General features: G+C 39.4%; 1 protein-coding gene across 1 annotated transcript; it reads left to right on the forward strand.

Annotated features, from left to right (window-relative positions):
• The first annotated feature begins 941 nt into the window (after positions 1 to 941).
• Positions 942 to 19,010, forward strand: tmem64 (transmembrane protein 64). The gene is made up of 3 exons (XM_014968768.2): positions 942 to 2,311; positions 12,703 to 12,858; positions 15,513 to 19,010. The coding sequence occupies exons 1-3, from the start codon at positions 1,607 to 1,609 to the stop codon at positions 15,702 to 15,704; spliced, it is 1,053 nt and encodes a 350-aa protein (XP_014824254.1). The 5' UTR covers positions 942 to 1,606; the 3' UTR covers positions 15,705 to 19,010.

Below are 19,010 nucleotides of genomic sequence, written 5' to 3' on the forward strand. Positions count from 1 at the left end.
TTTTTGTGTTTTTTTAACAGCCCTGTTAAGATCAAAATACAACATTTAATTTGAAAGTCATGACTGCTTTGGTGTGGCCACATAACAACTTCTAAATACCTTGGTACATAGAGGAGTTCTATGTATTTTACTTAACAGATAAGCGTTATGCATTAGTCCTGTCACCATTTTGTGAGTGGCATTTTTGGGAATCACATGCACATTAGTTTTGGGTCAAGCTAACTAAGTAGCCTGCCTGTTGTATAGATATAATATTGGAATGAATTGGCAGAGCAAGCTTTTTTTTATTTCAATCTGTGCAGTAAATTAAATAACTGAACTAAAATTTTGATCAGTTTGATTAGTAATTAGATTATTGAAAAGCATATTCCATAAGCAGATTTAACTTAATAATAATAATTGTGACAATTCTTGTCATTTTCTTTATTTTTACATCTCAACAATAGAATTAACGTTTTCACATTTACTCCTTAAATTCTGATTTTTTTTTTAATTCAACAAATTATCTGCTGAACAAAATAACTTCTAATTTATGCAACATAGACTAAACGTGGTGGATTGGTATATTTTAGAGGTAAATTACACAAGGTTTAGATGCATTTAAGTATTTTATATTATATTAAAAGCAAAAATTTTAATTAAAATCTGCTATAAGTCATAATGTTTTGTCACGTAATTTTAAGTAAACCTGAGACCTTCTGATTTTCAGAGAACTTCAATTTCCATGTCTGCTTAAAATGATCTCCAAGATAAACTTGCCTATCACAATATGGCGGACGCGCTGGCGTATCCTTTTACGAAACTAATCCAATCTACTCTGAACCGTATTCATGTCTACGCTCTGAACAAACACTAGACTTGTGCTGAAACTCCATGGAATATCGCGATACCTTTTGCAGTTCTGTGGTTGGTTCAGAATGGGCTGAGGTTACTTGGCATTCTGGGACACAAACAGTGGTCGGTATGAATAGCTGTAACAGCGACAGCAGCGTCCATCGTATAGAGGAGACGGGACAAACAAACGGCTGAGCAGCAGGCAGCGGAAAGGACAAACATTTTTTTTATGTCTCTTGAGGAGGCTTCGATTTTTCGCTCATACTGAGGACTCTGTGTTTTTATCTCTGAAATGCAAAGGTTGGACTTTATCCACTAACCGTTTTGGTTAGCTAACGCTGGCAGTAAGTTAGCCCCGCAGTGATTTGCGCCTGTCTCCGTGTTGGCTGGCTGGATGGGAAAGCTGGTGAAGTATTAAAAGTTCGCCCAGCTTCGTTCATTCTCCCCATTTTAACTCGAATTTACCCGGAACTGAGGGATGTCGACTCTGAACATGGCGAGTGTCGGACACAGACGCAGCAAAACTTGTTTTTTAAAGTCACTGGACTGGCATACCACCCAGCTAGTTTACCCAAGATAAACACTGACGGACGAAAGCCCGACCCTGGTAATGGCAGTTGGTGTGAGAGCAGCACAGCTGTGCGGTACTACTGCTGAACTCTTCGCCAGAAAAGCCTTTTAGGCTGGATTTAATAACAAACCGGGTACAATCCCAGCTGTCACCTGAGCCCCACTGCTGCTGGTCCCCACAGGTGATTTGAGGGGACGCAACATGTCAGGGGTCACGACCGTGCAGCTCTTCACCAAGTTTGTGAAGCACGCACTGGGCAAGTCGCAGATACAGCTGAACCGCTGGCTGCAGAGGACTGCCGCGGAGGAGTGTGATAAGATAGACATCCTGATATGCAGCGCGTTTGACGAGAGAGGGGTCGGGGCTGGCAAGACAGATGGAGACCCCGATATTATCAGCGACACGGGGGGGACATCCTTCACCAGCAGCGGGGAGTTCAGACACCCGTGCTGCATCACCACCTTCTGCTTCAAGAGCGCCCTGCTGGCCTGCATCCTGACCGCTGTGTGCTTCTCTTCAGTCGCGTTGGTGCGGCAGTACCTCAAGGACCTCCTGCTCTGGGTGGAGAGCCTGGACAGCTTTGTCGGAGCCTTGCTCTTCATCGTTGGTTTGATCATTGTTTCCTTTCCATGTGGATGGGGATACATTGTTCTGAATGTGGCAGCGGGCTACCTTTATGGATTCGTGCTGGGCATGGGACTGGTTATGGTGGGAGTTTTAATAGGGACCTTTGTGGCACACCTAGTGTGTAAGCGGTTATTGTCTGACTGGGTCCTGAATAAAGTTGGGAACAGTGACCAGCTCAGTGCTGTTATACGAGTAGTGGAAGGAGGGAGCGGACTTAAAATTGTGGCCTTAGCAAGACTCACCCCCATACCATTTGGACTCCAAAATGCAGTTTTTTCGGTGAGTATAAAACATAATTAATCAGTTTTTTCTCCTCACGTTTCCAGTGATATTTGCTATGAATATTTCGGCTGACCATCCAGGGTGCCAACCTTTTAGTGGGCGACACAAAAACCTTTGGGGAGGGAACCTGAATGGATTTTTGAATTGCTTATATTTGTTGTTACTTATATTTCTAGGCAAATATAAGATGTAAGCAAAAATAGGAAATAAAAACAAATTTTAATTGTAGGTTTTAAGTGCTTATTGTGTAGAGTTTTGTTTATTTTTGTGGCTCTATTGTTCACTGAGTCAGATATGTTAAAAAGTTACTGTATCTCACCTGTAACCCTACAAAACTCCTGTTTAGTCACTAAAAACAGAAATGCACATTTATGGCTAAAGAAAACTAGTAGGCGTAGTTAAGAACCTGCTAATTAAACAGAAAGTGCATTTCATTTTTGATAAACAATTAGTGTAATTTGGTATAATGTCATTACCAGTTCTTAATCCAACTGTTGTATTTTTAACCACATTACATAGATTTTAGATGCTTTTATTCTCCTTACTTTGAGTTGAAGGATTTGCAATTTTGTCAGTAAACTATTCACTGAATAGTTTACTGACAAATGCTTCAAGCCTACAGCATTCTCTTGCAACGTAGTACACAATACTTTCAGAAATAAAGAGGTAGGGATGATGTAAATAATGCAAAAATTAGATTGAATTTCCTTCCTGTAACTAAGATAAATGTGTAGGATTATTTTCTCATCCAGCTGAGATGTGGAGAAGGCTAAAGCGGTGTTGCTCTGTTATGTATCATTAAAGAAGACTATGGGTGCACTGGCACTTACCCTAGTATTTACAGATTAAATGGTGTTTTCATTAAATGGACTATAAACTAGAGATGCACTAAATAAAAACTTGTGACCTGAATCACTCAATTTTTCAGCATAATCAGAAACCCAAAAATCAGATCTTTTTCTTTTCAGTGAATGCCTCATATCTAAGTGCTATTGGTTGAACTGACAACAAAACTCTTTGGTGTGGACATTGCAATTGAGGAAAGAACTTTCAAATTTGACTGTTTTCCATGTAGTGAGGTGTTTAAAATTAGGTCAGAAGAACGGCAAGAAGCTGTTTAAAAGATTATCATATTTTCTACACCTTGACAAGACATGTTTGCATACTACACATTTAGGCTGCTCAAAGGTGAGAGAGCAAAAGTTTTAGCGTATATCAGAAAGCTGAAATAGCAGCAAAGGTGATTTGTTTGAGTTTTCAACCTGTCAGTCACGGAAAATGCTGGAATTTTGAACAAGTTTTCTCTGGAAAATACACATGAAGCCTGCTGTATTTCTAATGCTAACTGCATTTGTCAGCTATATATGACGCTAAAGTCAGTTTGAAATGCCACCTCCATAATCGTGTTTGTTTTATAGTTTTAATAAAACTATTTTACAGTGACTACTCTCTCTCACTCACAGTGCAACTTGGCCTCTGCTTCTAACATAAATAATTGACCACTTACAGTGAGAAGGCTTACATTTTCAGTGCTGTTTTTACATCTTCTTATATAACAGTTCTTAAAGAAAAAAAATACCTGAAGTGGCTAAAATCTGTGGTTTTGACAGGTCAGAACTGTAGAAAAACTGGAGAACAAAACTTGCCACAGAATTCTGATCGCTGCTTTTAACCACAGAAACTGCGTTACACAATGTTTGATGACCTTGGTGCACCTCGATTCTAGAAACCGGCCCATCCCTGGTTCTGTCTGTTAAATTGGTGGCCTTCTTCATTTAGCAGAGAAGCAAAAGGAAATGCTTTCTTGCTGGGCCAGCTGACACTCAGGGGAAATTATATCTTGCCAGAACTGAGTCAGGAACAGCTACTACTATTTAAACTGCGAACAGTGGACACTGAACTCAGGCGTTTTCATGTTACTTTCACGCTCAAGGCGGACAAGAGTCCATTAGCTGGAAATACAAGGCCGTCCCGCAGAGAAAAGGAACTTTTCGCCTTATTTCAGCGGTGCTCCGACACAACGTACGCAAACCACTTTTCCCTGAACATGTAAACTTGATCCAGACAAAGACATCTGATCAAGCTAAATGATAAAACTAAACAGCGTCAGGATATTGCTGTCCTCGGCCCTTCTACAATCAACCTGAGACCTTGACCTTCATACATTGTATGAATAATTTATGATCACTGATTACCCTTTAGAGAGTAAAAGCCTTATAAAATCTGTTAGTACATTGAAGAATATCACTGTTTTTATTTTCAGTTTTATCAAAGTATATTTAATGTTATATAATGTTGCAATGTGAGATCTTTAATATGAACAATAGCTTGTATTCAGACTCCTTGCCTTCTCAGGTTTGGTATTAGGCCTGTCACAATAACAAATTTTGCTGAGCGATTAATTGTCTAAAAAATTATTGTGATAAACGATAATATTGTTTCAAGACCAGTTGACACTGATTTAATGGAAATGACTAATAATGCATGTGATTTTCTGCCATATATAGATACACTTTATTTTCAAAAGACCACTTACCACTGGAACTGATAAACTAAAACAAAACAACCAAACACAAAAATAAAATGGATTCTCAGTCTCCATTAACAAAAAGCGTACTTTAATAAAAACTAAACAACATAAAGCCAAAGTGGAAATAAATACGGCATTCAACCAAAAGAGTGCCAATTATGAAGTCTGTATACTCTATTGCCCTTCAGTAATCACTTTTTTTAAATGGAGAAGATGGGCACATCCGACTACCTAATGTAATAATTCACACTACACGATTTTTTTTCCCCTATTTTCCCCTTATGACAATCTTAGATCGTTGGTCGATCTAAGATTGTCGCTGGTGATTTCGTAACCGATCATCATGTAGTGTGATTTAGATCGTCGTGGCCGCTCCGATCTAAATCAGGGGTTTTCCACGACTGGGATCGTTAACGCTGAATGTGACAGGTAGCCAATCAGAAAGCGCGGATTCTCCTCCTGCTTTCTGAGGGGAAATTACGGAGGGGAATCCCAAACAGCTGACACGGCGCAACCCGAAGTCCAGCGGACTTCGGAGATAATATGTGGAAACAACATTAATGTTTATTCAATATTTCGTGCAAAGAATATAGAAATGACAAGGAGATGAGTTGGAGCCAAATTGCTACCGCAGTTGATAAATCCGGTAAGTTTTCAGCTGCTCTTCGTTAACGTGACATAAATAAGTTGTAATGATTTTCATTCAGTCAGGACTTTACGCTGACTCTAGTCACACGCATCACAGGTAGATTCTAATAAAGCATTGATTAATGCCTGATATTAAAATTAGTTAACTGGACTTGTAGCCATTATTTTAGTCTACAAGTCCAAAATAATGGCTGTGTGGCTGGACACCACACAGCACGATAGAACCCGATCAAACCGTTATACCTAGGATTTCTGTCGGCTAAAGTGTGGTCTCTCAGGTTTTGAAAATGGGCCGACAACTCGTGTAGTGTGCGCTGGACATTACACTAAGGAAATGGGAAGGGAGGGTCAGTGGAGAGCATCGGAGTTGAGCCTCTTTTCATTCAGTGTCATCAAGAGAAAGAAAAAAATAAAGGCAGGACGAGACGATAAAGCTGATAATTAAAATGAGGTCGATAGGTTTAATTTATCATGTGATTAATTGATTTATCCACGACAGGCCTATTTGGTATTATAGACACTAACTTGCATATATTTTAGAAAGGATTTAATTGTACACCATCACAAAGTAGTGTTTAAATTTAAAAGATTATATTTGATTTTCAATGTGATATTACACATAAAAGTCTTAAAACAGGTCTAAGTCAACATCTGTAAGTCTTTTGTGTCATGGCCAATTGTTTAGGGACTGAGATTTATGCCCATGCCTCTTGAGAAAATAGCTCAAGCTCAATAAGATCGGATTAAAAATTTAAGTGTTGCCACAGATTCCCAGTGGAACTTATGCAAGGACTTTGACTAGGCCTTTCTAACACATGGATTTGCTTTGGTCAAACAATTCCTTTGTGGCTTTGGCTGTATGTTTAGGTTTATAGTTGTTGTCCTGAGCCTCTGCTCAAGTTAACTCTAACCAGCTTTCCTGTCACTGAGCTGCAACAAAAACTGTCGCTAAAGCATGAAGCTGCCACCACCATGTTTCACCATGGGCACGGTGCGTTTATAGGGATGTGCAATGTTAGTTTGCTGCCATAGAAACTTTTTTTGTTTGAAAGTAAATCTTAAGATCATTTGGCAAGATCTGAATTTCTGTCGTTTACCTTTCTTGTGGACCTCAGCAAATTGGAGATCTTTTGACTTTCTCTCGACAATAATTTGGAAAGGAAAGGCCAGATTTATGGAGTACATTATTAATGGTTGTGATGTTAGCAGATTCTCCCACCCGAGCTTTCAAACTTCAACTCTATAGTTGATCCTCTCTAATTAATGCTCTCCTTTAACGACTTGTCAGTTTAGGGGAACAGTCATACCTTGGTAGGTTTACATTTGTTTCAGTCTTTTGTCTTTTCAGACAGTAGATTAAGCAGTTATCTGATACGTTCACAGTTTGGGTTGTACTTGATTTTATTAGAGGCATTGTATGTATGTAACATATAATTTTCTTTCACTTTGTAATTATCTTCTACTTTGTGTTGGACTGTCATATAAGGTCCTAATAAAATGCATTAAAGTTGAGGGTGTAAAGTAACAAAATGTGTTAATTTAAGGGTTATGAATAATATTGTAAGGGATTTTAAACTCAATGTTTTCCAGAAAGAGACATTCCTCACTTGGTAGAATTGTGAGCATCTCTTCTGGAAAAGCTAGTATCACACAGCGCCTTTCCAAGAAATGTCACTTTAACTGAATGACATGTTTGTCTCACATTTCAGCTGAGTCAAATAAGAGCGGTTAGCAGTGAAACAGCTCCATGGATGTTTACGCCTTTTTGACGGTGTTAACCTATCACAAAAACTGTTCCTTATTGCAAACGTTGAATTTTAAAGCAGAATCCGCAGGAATGCTAAAGCTGGTGTGTATCTAAACACCGTATAAAGCCTCTGCTACTGGTTATATGAAGTAGTAAAACTCTTGCAGTCAACCACCCTGGCACACAATGTTTAAAAGTGGATGCAAATTGGTGAGCTTGAAAGTCATTTATAGCTTACAGCATAAAGGAAACAGCAGGGGGAAAAAACGAAAAAAGAAAGATTACATCTGTTTCCACAAGAGCTGTAATTGTGGAAAACCAGTTCAGCTTTCTGGATGATTGAGTTCTTAGAAATATTTTGTATTTAATTTGAATTACATTTTGCTCTCGGCTTTAGCGCCAAGATACACACTCTACACCAACTTAGAAGTTGTTGATTTCCAGATCTCCACATTTCTCTCAGGTTGGCAGTGATGGGAATTAAAATACAGCGTTTGGAAAACAGAATACCACAGCACCATTAAATAGCTATTGACGTCTTTTCTACCCTCATGCGCTTTAAATAATTCTACCCTCATTGCTTTATTGTTGAGGACTTGTACTTTAGATGTTTCCAGTTTCAGTTTGACATGAGATCATCCCAACCTGCAGATATAGTAAGCTGTTAAACCTTGTGCTTCGGGGAATCTTTTAGAAGCATCTCACATTTCACTGATTACACTGACATTAGAGATGACTAGTGAGCTTTTGGATATATTGGCAAAAAAAACAAACAACTAAATTATTTATTTTAAAGAGCAAACACATTTAAGATTTTATCTGCATTGTTGCTGCAATCGTATCACAGGAATTAAGCAGATGGCTTTCTTTTGCCTGAGTGACCAAAATGCCATGTGACTTATGTAGTTTCTTTATGTGAAGGCTGAGCGGTTGCGATACTCTCCGTATCCAAAGGTTGATTTGGCCCTGTCCTGTCAGAGTAACCCGCGTGACGCTTTAACCTTGGACGCTGCATTAACTCCTGGGTTTGGCTCTGCAGAGGTGATAGTGAGGTGTTAAAGAGACAGACGTTATGCACCGTGTTGCTCTGCTCCTGTCACTCTGTTTGCATTATTAATTTCCTTCAAGTCAGTTTGTTTTGGAAAATAGAGACGAAGAGGTTCTTGGAATGCTCGTTGTGGTAATTTGTTGGTTGCCACTTTGCATTTTTAATCGCCCCTTTGTTTAGTTACGTTGTCACAGCTTTGTGTCTTTAAAAATGTCTTTGTGCATCAGCCTTTGTCATGACATTTTCAGATTGTTCCTTTTATAGCACGTGTCAAGCTTGAGGCCTGTGGGCCAAATCCAGCCCGCCACAGCTTTTTATGTGGCCCTCTAAGTTCTAGACTGAACACTAAATGTGCTTAAATATTATTTTATCAGTCAAATCAGTGCAGTTTTTCTATTTGCAGCCAAATTATATCAATTAGTCCCTCCAGTTTCTTACGAATTATTACGGAAATTCATGCAAAATCAACAAATCCCCACACTTTTTTTTGCACCAATACATAATTGGTAGTTTATAGCAGATGTTCCACAAAAATGGTCAAAAACTTTCTTACTTGTACTAAACAGCTACCTCAGCCTTAATTGATGTCAGATAACAGTCCATTTTCTATCCACAGTGAGTAACAAAAAGTCGCATTTACCGTCATAAATATTTCCAAATTGGTACCACAGACACTTTGATTTCTATTGCAAAAAAATCACAAAACAATGGTGAAATCCTTGGGGGACTGAAAAGATGTTAAATATGATTTAATTTTAACAGTTTGTGAACGGGTTTTATCAATACATTCTGGCACAACCGACTCCTTAAGAACATTCATGATCTTGATTTGGCCCAAAACTAAAATGAGTTTGACACTCCTGCTTTATAGGATATTTACCTCCATATTTTGCGCTGGTTTGCAAAATGTGGGAACAAAAATCCCCCCATTGTTTTGTTTCATCCAAACTACCTTCAAATTGACACATTTTATCCAGCTGAAATTCAATCCTGTAATCAGGTTCAGATCCAGTTTAATATCAACCGAAACTGGGTTGTTTTGATACGCATACATTCACTCACAGAAAGCTAAAAATGAACCCATAAACCAGATAATGCATTTATCAACAAAAAGAAAAGGGAATATCCTGTAACAGTCGAGAGGAAATGTAACTGATTCTCCCTTTTTGTGCACCGTCTTCACACATTTCTAAGACGTTTACAACATACAGTGACTACGAACGAGTCAAAACAGTTCTGCATTTGTCCCAATGTACCGCCTGTGTCTGCTTTAAATTGGACTTTTTTTTAGCGAGGACAGAGTTGCGGATGCACAGAAGAATGAACCAGACATATTGCCTCGTGAAAAAAAACAAACTCAGCTGTGTGAAACTAGCGCTTTACTTCCAGCTGCACACAGTTGTCACAGTGAAGCTTTCACCAGGGACTTCATCAGGTCCTGCTAGATGAAGGTTAATAAGATGAATCCCCTGCTCCACCTGCTTCCTCGGCAGTATTTTCACCTTCTAGTCCAGCGGGGCTTTCAGCCCTTCCTCAGAGTCTCGCTGTCTTGTTATAATTTATCCCACCAGGAGGCTCATTACCAAGCCGAGCTGCTAACTGTTTCCCAACAATCATACCCTCAACAGTACACAGGGCGAGCCGCCATGAGTGGCAACATCTCGGCTCGCACGGACTCATCGCGGTGGAGTTCTGCCCTCGGTAAGCACTTTGTGCGAGCGAGGCTACATTTCAGCGTGCCCCCTGCTTGTTTCTGCTGAAGTAGATGGTGCCACATTATAGTTGGTAACCTAAAACGACCCAGAGACTGCAGCAGTTAGCAAAACGATGGGACAGCTCGGGGAAAGAAAAAAAAAATGTTTGCTAAGACAAAGTGGGCAAAATCAGCTGTTTAAGCATGCTTTTACTACCCAGAGCATCATCCACTGGCATAATGAGCTAATAAAGGAATAAGGGCACCCATTATTTTAATTTATACACTCATCTGTACGAGAAAACATGGGGTTATGCGTGTATCCAGACAAACAATTTCATTACAGTTGCTAACGTGCTTCTATAGTTAAGATTAGCCTACTTACAGATTTGTTTATGAGCACAGAGTCAGACCTGCGCAGCTGCTTATCTGAATGAATCAGGTCAAACAGGATGGAGTGCTTTTTTCCTTTTTTTTTTCATTTCTCGGTTTTGCAGATCATCTTGGTATAGAGGCTTGCAGAAGCAAGTAGGAGGTTCAGTGGGAATTGTCTGCACGGTTATAAAAATACCAACGATGAGCTCTCCACTAGATGAACGCCAGAGAGCCGTATACATGCAAGACGCCTGACAGGCAGAGGCACTTTAAAAGTCAGGGATGATTTCTGCTGAAAGCTTCTGGTTTTTTTTTTTTTTAACATGTTACTGGTTGGATGTGTCATGGCTGCACATAGTCAAGATATTTTAGTGAAAAGCATCAAGAGAAAACATCATCTATGCTTTGGAAAGCTACTGACTCCTACGCTGTTTGAAAAAGTCAGGAAAGTTGTGGAAATTGATTTCACTTTTTTCAGGTGTGGATAAGTATGTAAAATAAAAATTTAAAAAATATGGTAAATAATTGTATTTCCAGATTTTATTATGTCTGTCTAAATAATGTTTAAACAACTAAGAACTGTGGAAAAGGCAAGTCTGGGATTTTTTATTTTTTAAACGAAGGATGGTTTGGTATTTATCTTTGCGTCGAGACGTTTGGGTGAATCCAGCGTTGGTATTCAAACGCCTTGAAAACGCTTTGGCGCAGGCTGCATCGAGCCGTGTTCTCCTCCGGCCCCGCTATCAGCCACAGTCTGGACAAAGTGCACGCCGAGCCAAGGTCACATCCTCACGCAGCCCACGCTGTCACGCTGCGGCTTATGTCATCACTTAATCAAGGGATCAAGGGTGACACAAACACAGACGTTTGTTTATATTTAGGCGGCTGCGACGAGAAACGAGACGCCGAGCAGAATCTGCGCTGACGTGTGTTTAGGACGTGGAAGTTGCACCATATTGTTGGCGTTTGTTTGCCAGCATAACCAAGATAAGATTTTCTTATTGTGACACAGATTACAGGATATTGTGGCAACCCAGAGAGTGTAGTTTAATCAGCTAACTGAAGTAGATGCTATCAGATGAAAATATGCAGATAATGATTTGAGTTCTGTTTTTTTTTTTTTTTTTTTTTTATTGCTGGAATACAGGAAGGAACAGATTGGAGGGTGAATCTAATCTGTGTCTTCTTGTCTTATTCTAATGTTGCAGATGCAAACTCTTTATCTAACCCTCTTTCAAGGGTATATATTATCACTTCTTTAAGAAATTACCTAATTAATATTCAGTTGGTGACACAGCTGGTTTCCCTTACTTAATAAAAAACGGTCTTCAATCACATTGACTAATTTTATTTTTCTAAATATATATAAGAAGCAGCTTCAGTTTTTTCCTTTTGGCAAAAGCACTTTTAAAACCGTATTTTGCATAAAAAAGCACCCTAGTTTTAGCTACACACACATGCACACATGTTTGTCTGGCTATCTTTGTGGGGATTTTCCATTGACTTCCTTTCATTTCTACAGCCTAAACCTTACCTTTACCCTTTTCCTAACCCTTTCCATCACATACCTAACCAAAACTCAATTCACACCTTAGTCCTAACTCTAACCCCTGACCGAAAAACAGGGTTTTCCCTTGTGGGGACCAGACTTCGGTCCCCACAAGGAGCAATTGGACCCCACAAAGTAGTGTGTGTCAGGAAAATCGTCCCCACAAGGTATTACAAACAAACGCACACTCACGCACGCACAGACAGACAGACAGACAGACAGACAGACAGACAGACAGACAGACAGATTGATGCAAGTCCCTGGTCTAAATTTGTTAGAACAAATTCATTTGCATTGTGCTTTTCTTTATGCATCATTATGCAGTGTTTGCTGCAGGACAGCCTGGCTGCGATCTGATCAGTCTCGGTTGAAAGAAAAAGGATTTTCCTGGATTGTCCCCAAAATAAATGACTAGTGTACAAATGATGTCTAATGCTTGTTATAAAGTTCTTGATAACTAGACGCAGACATTTAGAAGTAATAAATAAAAAAGTTTGTTTCATTAGATTTAAGCAAATAGTGGGAGCTCTACCAACAACTAAATAATTCTTAGCAGGAGCTTTTTCCTACTAAATTAATGTGTTGTCCTCTGTGACAACATGGTTCTGTAATAAACATACATTTATTTAACCACAGGAGACTGTGTCCACTTCTGTTCCTTGAAATTTAAAGTGATAATTCATGGCAAGAAAATATACACATGCAAACGGTTCTCATTTCTGCTCCGAAGTGCTGCCATTTTTTTTTTATTATCTTTCTCTTTTTTGAGCATGGTAAAGTCTCTGTTTCTGCCTTCAGATCACAGATGTGTCCTTGCCAAACTACCTGGTGGCCTCCTCCGTGGGTTTGTTGCCCACACAGCTCCTCAACTCGTACCTGGGCACCACCCTGCGCACCATGGAGGACGTCATCGCCGAGCAGAGCATCAGCGGCTACTTTGTGTTCAGCCTGCAGGTGAGACGGATAGATGCGATATCAAGCTACTTGCATGTGCTTGATACAAATGCTATAACTGAATCTATGAATAATAATGAGTGACTTGTATATAAAATAGGGAACTGGGTTTCAGCTGTCTTTATGCCTTGAAGCACAGATCCGCTTTGTCTATTCAGAGTTCTCCTAGAAATGTCGGAGGTCAAACATGGACGACCCAGGTTGCACCAGCAAATCCTGTTTTCCTTCTTCCAATTTCTCGATTTCTGTATTAAACCCCTTAAAATAAACACTTTACAGAGTCTTTAAAGCAGCTGACACACAACCACGAACTGGCACTGTGTCAAAAATGATCCGACGAGAGGTTTTTCCACTAGCTGCGGTTCAGTGACGTGTTTAAGTTCTGCTAGTACGTTAGATCGGCTGTGTCAGAACAAATCCAAACGCTCGCAGCGCCCGAAGGAACGACCTTCTACTGAGAGCAGATGCTCAGCTTTCTTCTAGTTCCTGTTCTCTTGTACTTATGCAGTTTTCTCAATAACTCATAGAATGGTTATCAAGTCCCACTTGGAGTTATTTCATGCTCACTGTTGGCTTTTTTTTTTGTAAAGGCCAGTTTCATCTGCAGGGTTTGGGCCTGTGTAACGATAGATAAGCATTGGTTGGCCTTGGTAGCAGCTTCACACTGCAACAACATACATGAGCAAGGTTGAACAAACATAGTATCATGATATGTAATGTGCACTTTGCTCGAACGTTTAATAATGCACTTGGGGAAAACAGGTGATGCTTGTTCCTGAGGGCAGGGAGCCACACCCTCAAAATGACATGTAGCATTTTCATAAGACACACACACCTTTCCAAGAAGTGTAGGTTTAAATTGTTGGTCAATAAGTCAGATTTCTCCTATTATTGGGCTCTGTTTTTTCATTTGGCTTGACACCAAAGCACACCTGCTGCCAAGTCTGCCTTTGTTCTAACTTAATTCAGCCCATTGGAAATATGTCCTTAAATATTAAAATTGGATTTGGATGCTTCATAATGCATGTCTACAGCTGCACTATTCTCAGTTCTAACAGAATAAGAAATCCCACTTTACAGATATTGACTGAATCAGTTTCATCCAGCTGTTTTCGAAACAAAAACGTAATTCTGATGCAAACTGCAGTTAAATTGCATGTCTGCAAGCGTAAAAATAGTTTTAATACATGAAAAGAGATGACACATTGTTAAGTGAACTAAGCGAATCATGAGATTAAGCAGCCAATACATGACTTTGAAAAAAGAAAACGGAGCCCAGTGAGCAGTGGGGATGAATTCAATGTCAAGGCTGCAGGTGGACCTCAGTTTGACATGAGTCAGTGTTGACTGTATTTATAGCTCAGGCATGGACTTTTATACTTTGTCTGGGATTACAGTATGCAAAACTGGGTGCTGTAAAAGTGGCATGTAATTAGCTACCTTAGAATACAAATTTAGTAAGCTCCATAAAAAACAATGCAAAAATGACAGAGAGCAATAGCTGAAATGCAGACATTTTTATTTTATTAAGCTTTATAAATTAATTATATCATTTTATTTTAGTTGTATTTTTGTCATGACATTAAAATACAAAAAAAAAATACTTTTGTTTGAGTGCAAAGAAATTGAGAGAGTAGTGCTTGATGGATGAAAACAACACTTGCTCCAACTTTTTGTTTTTCTGGTAAAGTAGGTCAACATTTATTCGTTGAATATCTAAAACCAGTGGTAGATGTGAAGAAAACTTTTTTTCTTTTAAACCCAATGTTTACTAAGTCAAATGAACCATTTGACCTTTAGATGCATTTAAAACAAAGTCACTGGAGTTGAGAATGATAGAAACAAAAGTTGAAAACTCACCTAAATACCTTAGAAATATTTGGACAGCATTTTTAGTAAATAAAACCTGCAACCTAATTTTTGTCCAAAAAGACTGATAAATCCAGACATGTTTGTCTGGTCACTTATGGAGTTGCTTTGCTAAGTTGTTACTTCCAGTCCAGCTCATGCATTATAAATACAATAATTAAATGTTCCCTCATGACATGGGCTGCTGAGCTGCATTTGGGTCACTGCAGGTCATAGTTTATGAAATGGGCTGATTAATTATTGTGGTCATTACTGAGGTTCAGGCAGTCTGTTCTGTGCCAGGTCGGTGTACACGGTGTGATGCTGTGCGCTTCTGCAGGACTCTTACAGCAGCTGAAAAGTTAAAACATATTTATTTTGTGTTTTACGTCATAAGGAAACATAACCCACCATACTTACCCGTTACCTGATCGAATACTCCTATCTTACCAAGAACTCCAGGGAATTCTGGGTAAATATAACCAAAGCAAACCTGTGTATCTAGTCCTAGCGAGAGGGGGGGAAAAAAAGGGAAATCCTACAACTGCTAAAATTCTGAGGAAGTTACGCTCAGAAGTTCTTGTGTCGTTTCCTTCATCGGTTCTTGATGCAGCGCCACCACAGGCAAGGAGGGGAATAGGTTTTTCAAAGGGTTTAATTGGTTTGACACAGTTCAAGAAAACCAGACCAGCTGAAAATGTAGCAAATGTTGCAATTTTTGTTCCCCAGTCGAACAGAGTCTACAAGACACCCTAAAACGATACAAACCCAAAAATGAGCTCGTGCTGCATTGCTTGTCTCCACAGATCATCATCAGCATCGGGCTGATGTTCTACGTGGTCCACAGAGCTCAGGTTGAGCTGAACGCTGCCATCGCTGCCTGCCAGATGGAGCTCAAGTCATCGCACATGAACGGCTCCTCCACCAATCACAGCGGCTTCTCGTACTGCAGCAAGAGGGCGGCGGCCGGCGGCGGAAACTGCATCAACGTGGTGTGACGACCAGAGACTCCGGTTAGCTCCACAGACCAGAAGACTCGGCTTTTAAGACCGGACAGCTTAAGAAGGAGCCCACTGAGTTCTGGAGTCCAGAGCGTACTGGTGGCAAAGTTTACCATTTATCCTTCATGACGTCACGTTCGGAGGGAAACCCTGAGAGCGTCTGGGCTCTGCGGTTTCTGTTCTTGACATGTTGGGACCACGCACCCTTCGATAAGGAGCGGTGTCGTGAAAAATCCTTTTTGTGGTTTGTCATCCTAATACGTTTTATGAGTTAAGTTTATTTAGGTACCTCGTAATATCTGCTGTTACAGGAGATGTCAATGAAACAATGACTTTCAGAAATATCAGAGGTGAGGCGAAACAAGCCTCACCGGCCGCTTGGTGTTGTTATGAATGTGCAATCTGGAGCTTTCTAGAGAACCAAGGAATCGACTTTCTGTTGCCGACCTATGCACCTTTACTTCATGCGGTTCTGTTTCATTTCAGGTGACTTTATCCACACCCGGTTGCTCATTTACAGTTTACTAACAAGGGCATTATGAATACTTTGAAATCATTTCGCTTTAGCCGTTCGTTCTTTTTAAAGTGCCCTCGTTTCGAGAAGTCTCCAAGCTCTTTCTGCTGGTTTTTTAGTTCTGTTCGGAGCTGCCGGAACAGGAGCAGCTTTCGCAGCAGGACACTCAGGAACGCCTCTTCCAGGATGTTTAGGCGAGGTATGAAGCCAGGGCAGTGATTCCTGCGTTGGAAGCACGGGGTCAGGTTTTTCCTGGAAAATCCTAGGGTTTGATTTTACATCTTTGTTTACTTTTGACTGCGATTGAGGGAAACAAAAAAAAATGGAAAATTAGAAAAACATTGAAAGAAATAATGCATTTCAGTAATTAAATTAACAAAGGAATTTTAACGCTTAGTGTCATATTTCACGTGTTTATCTTTGTTATTATGGCTTACAGCTAATGAATACTTCAAATTCAGTATACTAGAAACTTGCTGAATTTACATATGAGGAATCGAAAGGGGATTTTCAATGCAGAAATGCTTTGTTTTTGCTGTAACCAAAGCATATTACTGGAAAGTTGAGTGGAAGGAAAATGTGTGGTGGAAAAACATGCATTTTGGATTAAAAGTACCAATTTCAGGACTAATAGCCATGAAGTCACTGAACTTGATTGGTCAGCAAAAGCTTGATTTACTTTCATGTCACTTCAATGAAGTAACTCATCCAAACGGAGCCACAGTCTAGAAGTGACATACCTTTTGGCAGGTTAATATTTCTATTTTTTTTTTTTTTTTTTTTTTTTTAATATATGTTCAAACTCAAGAATGGGCCTGGCTTTAAAATCCTCCTAAGGCTGTGTATCTTCCTGTTGCTTGTGCACCTTTTGCTACCTCAGTTTTTCCTTCCACTAAGCTTTCCTTTACTTATTCTTGGACTCAGCACTCTTGGACAACTATCAACTTGGCCTGCTTCTCTATAGCTGCATGGGCCATAACATTTCTGCATTAAATAAAAAATCATCATAATTTTTTTGTAAGTATTACATAAAATTTTAGTTTATGGAGTGACTGAACTTTGCATTTTTATTAGCTATAAGCTCACAAATACTTGAAATATAAACCCACACCTGACTTTAATTGTGGACTGAATCACTTAAATTAACTTTTCGAAGATATTTGAATTTCTCGAGCTGCGCCTGTAAATACTTTTGTTTGTTTGCACAGATTTGTGAACGTCAAAGAAAAAACTTTGACGTTCACAAATCCGTGCAATAGATCATAAAAGATTAACGAAAGAGTATGAATGTTGCATTCAGTGCTGAAACCAAACTAATCACAAAGTAACCCAAAACCGAGTCAGCTTCGTTTCTTTTATGGAATGAAAGTAAAGCAAAAATAGAGCCTTTTATTTTTCTGTGCCATAGATGAACAACTTTATTTACCTACTTCCGCATCGATCAACAAGGTCCTCGTTGCCGTAGATTTCCTCGCGTAGTCCGCTGAAGCCGACCGGCGATATTTTCGTAAAGGTGTGTTTAACTTTGGACGGGTTTGGTTGGTTAAAAGTCTCAGAAGCTGACAATCAAACACAACGTGGACTCTACATGATGAATGTGATTCTGTGGTTTGTTTTTACATTTCTTACGATGCTGCTCCTCAGACAAAGTCTGGTTGAGGAATAATAAGGGCTTCTGTCTAAAACATCCATCTTGTTTTTCAGGAACCCTGTTTTCTAACCTTGGCTGATGATCTTTGTTTTTCTTTTCTCCCCACAGTTTTCGTTAAATTTTTTTTTTTCCTCTACAAACGTTTCGGCTGAAATCCAGAATTGACGTTTGTCCGAAAACACATTCCATCTTCTGATAAACTCTTTATTTCTCCCTTTTTCTCCCTCATCCAAATGTGAAATGTTTCTTTGAATGCCCCTTCCCGTTGGAATTTAGCAATAATATTTGACACTAAAAAGCAAAAACGAAAAAAAAAAAAACAACAACAAAGGGAATAAGAACATATATCTGTAATACGTTGAGCCAAGTGAACCTGGAACTGTTCAGTCTCGCTGTTGAAGATGTTTCAAACATCACGTCTGAGTTGTTAGTCGATCTGTGTTTGACTCGTTTGTGTTCAACCTGCCTTTTTTTTTTTTTTTTTTTTTTTTACCTCCTGCTGCCTCTGATGTTCTGTTGAGGACCTGAACAAAAATGTGAGCGTTTGTAGCTTCGGGAGAGCCCCGAAAACTATTCGATCGCCTGCAAACGATTTAGCTTCTCACTGCTGTTGCATGAACATCTCCAACCTCTCAGTCTGGTACGTTCAGGATATTTTTTCACGCCAGTTTGTTAGAAAAGCGTGGTGAGAACGTGTTCCCCAAAACGATAAATAAATGAAATGAGAGTCAATGATTACCATGCATAGTCTCTTTCTCAGCTGGGACTTTAAAAGATTATGTGGAGGCATTTTATTTTATTATTTTATTTTTTTTAGATGAAGCTTTTGTTCTTTCTAGCTGGGCTCTACTTAACTTAGATCTAGTTATGCAACAACTGATTCCTGAGGGAAGTATGTTTCATAGAGAGCCACTGAGGACCCGACTCTGCAGAGCAGCTGGGGGACTGAGGGGACGGGAGGAGGGTCCGGTCCGGTGCTATGGAATGCAATACTTCCCCATCTGTATCAAGTGCATTACACATATGCTGTATTTTTTAATACAGAGAGTTTTACAGTGTATAAATAGTATTTATCACTGTACAAAGCTTGTTCAGTGTTATTTATGAAAGAGAAAATAAAACTTGACAGACTTTGTTA

The sequence above is a fragment of the Poecilia mexicana genome, unplaced genomic scaffold (genome assembly GCF_051168715.1).
Source record: "Poecilia mexicana isolate PSO_F unplaced genomic scaffold, ASM5116871v1 scaffold_11, whole genome shotgun sequence".
In the NCBI taxonomy this organism is placed as follows: Eukaryota; Metazoa; Chordata; class Actinopteri; order Cyprinodontiformes; family Poeciliidae; genus Poecilia; species Poecilia mexicana.

What these genes read in the sequence shown, in the direction of transcription:
- tmem64 (XM_014968768.2), top strand. Translation starts at nt 1,607, where the DNA reads ATGTCAGGGGTCACGACCGTGCAGCTCTTCACCAAGTTTGTGAAGCAC. An exon ending in TCCAAAATGCAGTTTTTTCG is followed by an intron (nt 2,312 to 12,702) that starts GTGAGTATAAAA and finishes TTCTGCCTTCAG; the next exon opens with ATCACAGATGTGTCCTTGCC. An exon ending in ACTTTGTGTTCAGCCTGCAG is followed by an intron (nt 12,859 to 15,512) that starts GTGAGACGGATA and finishes TTGTCTCCACAG; the next exon opens with ATCATCATCAGCATCGGGCT.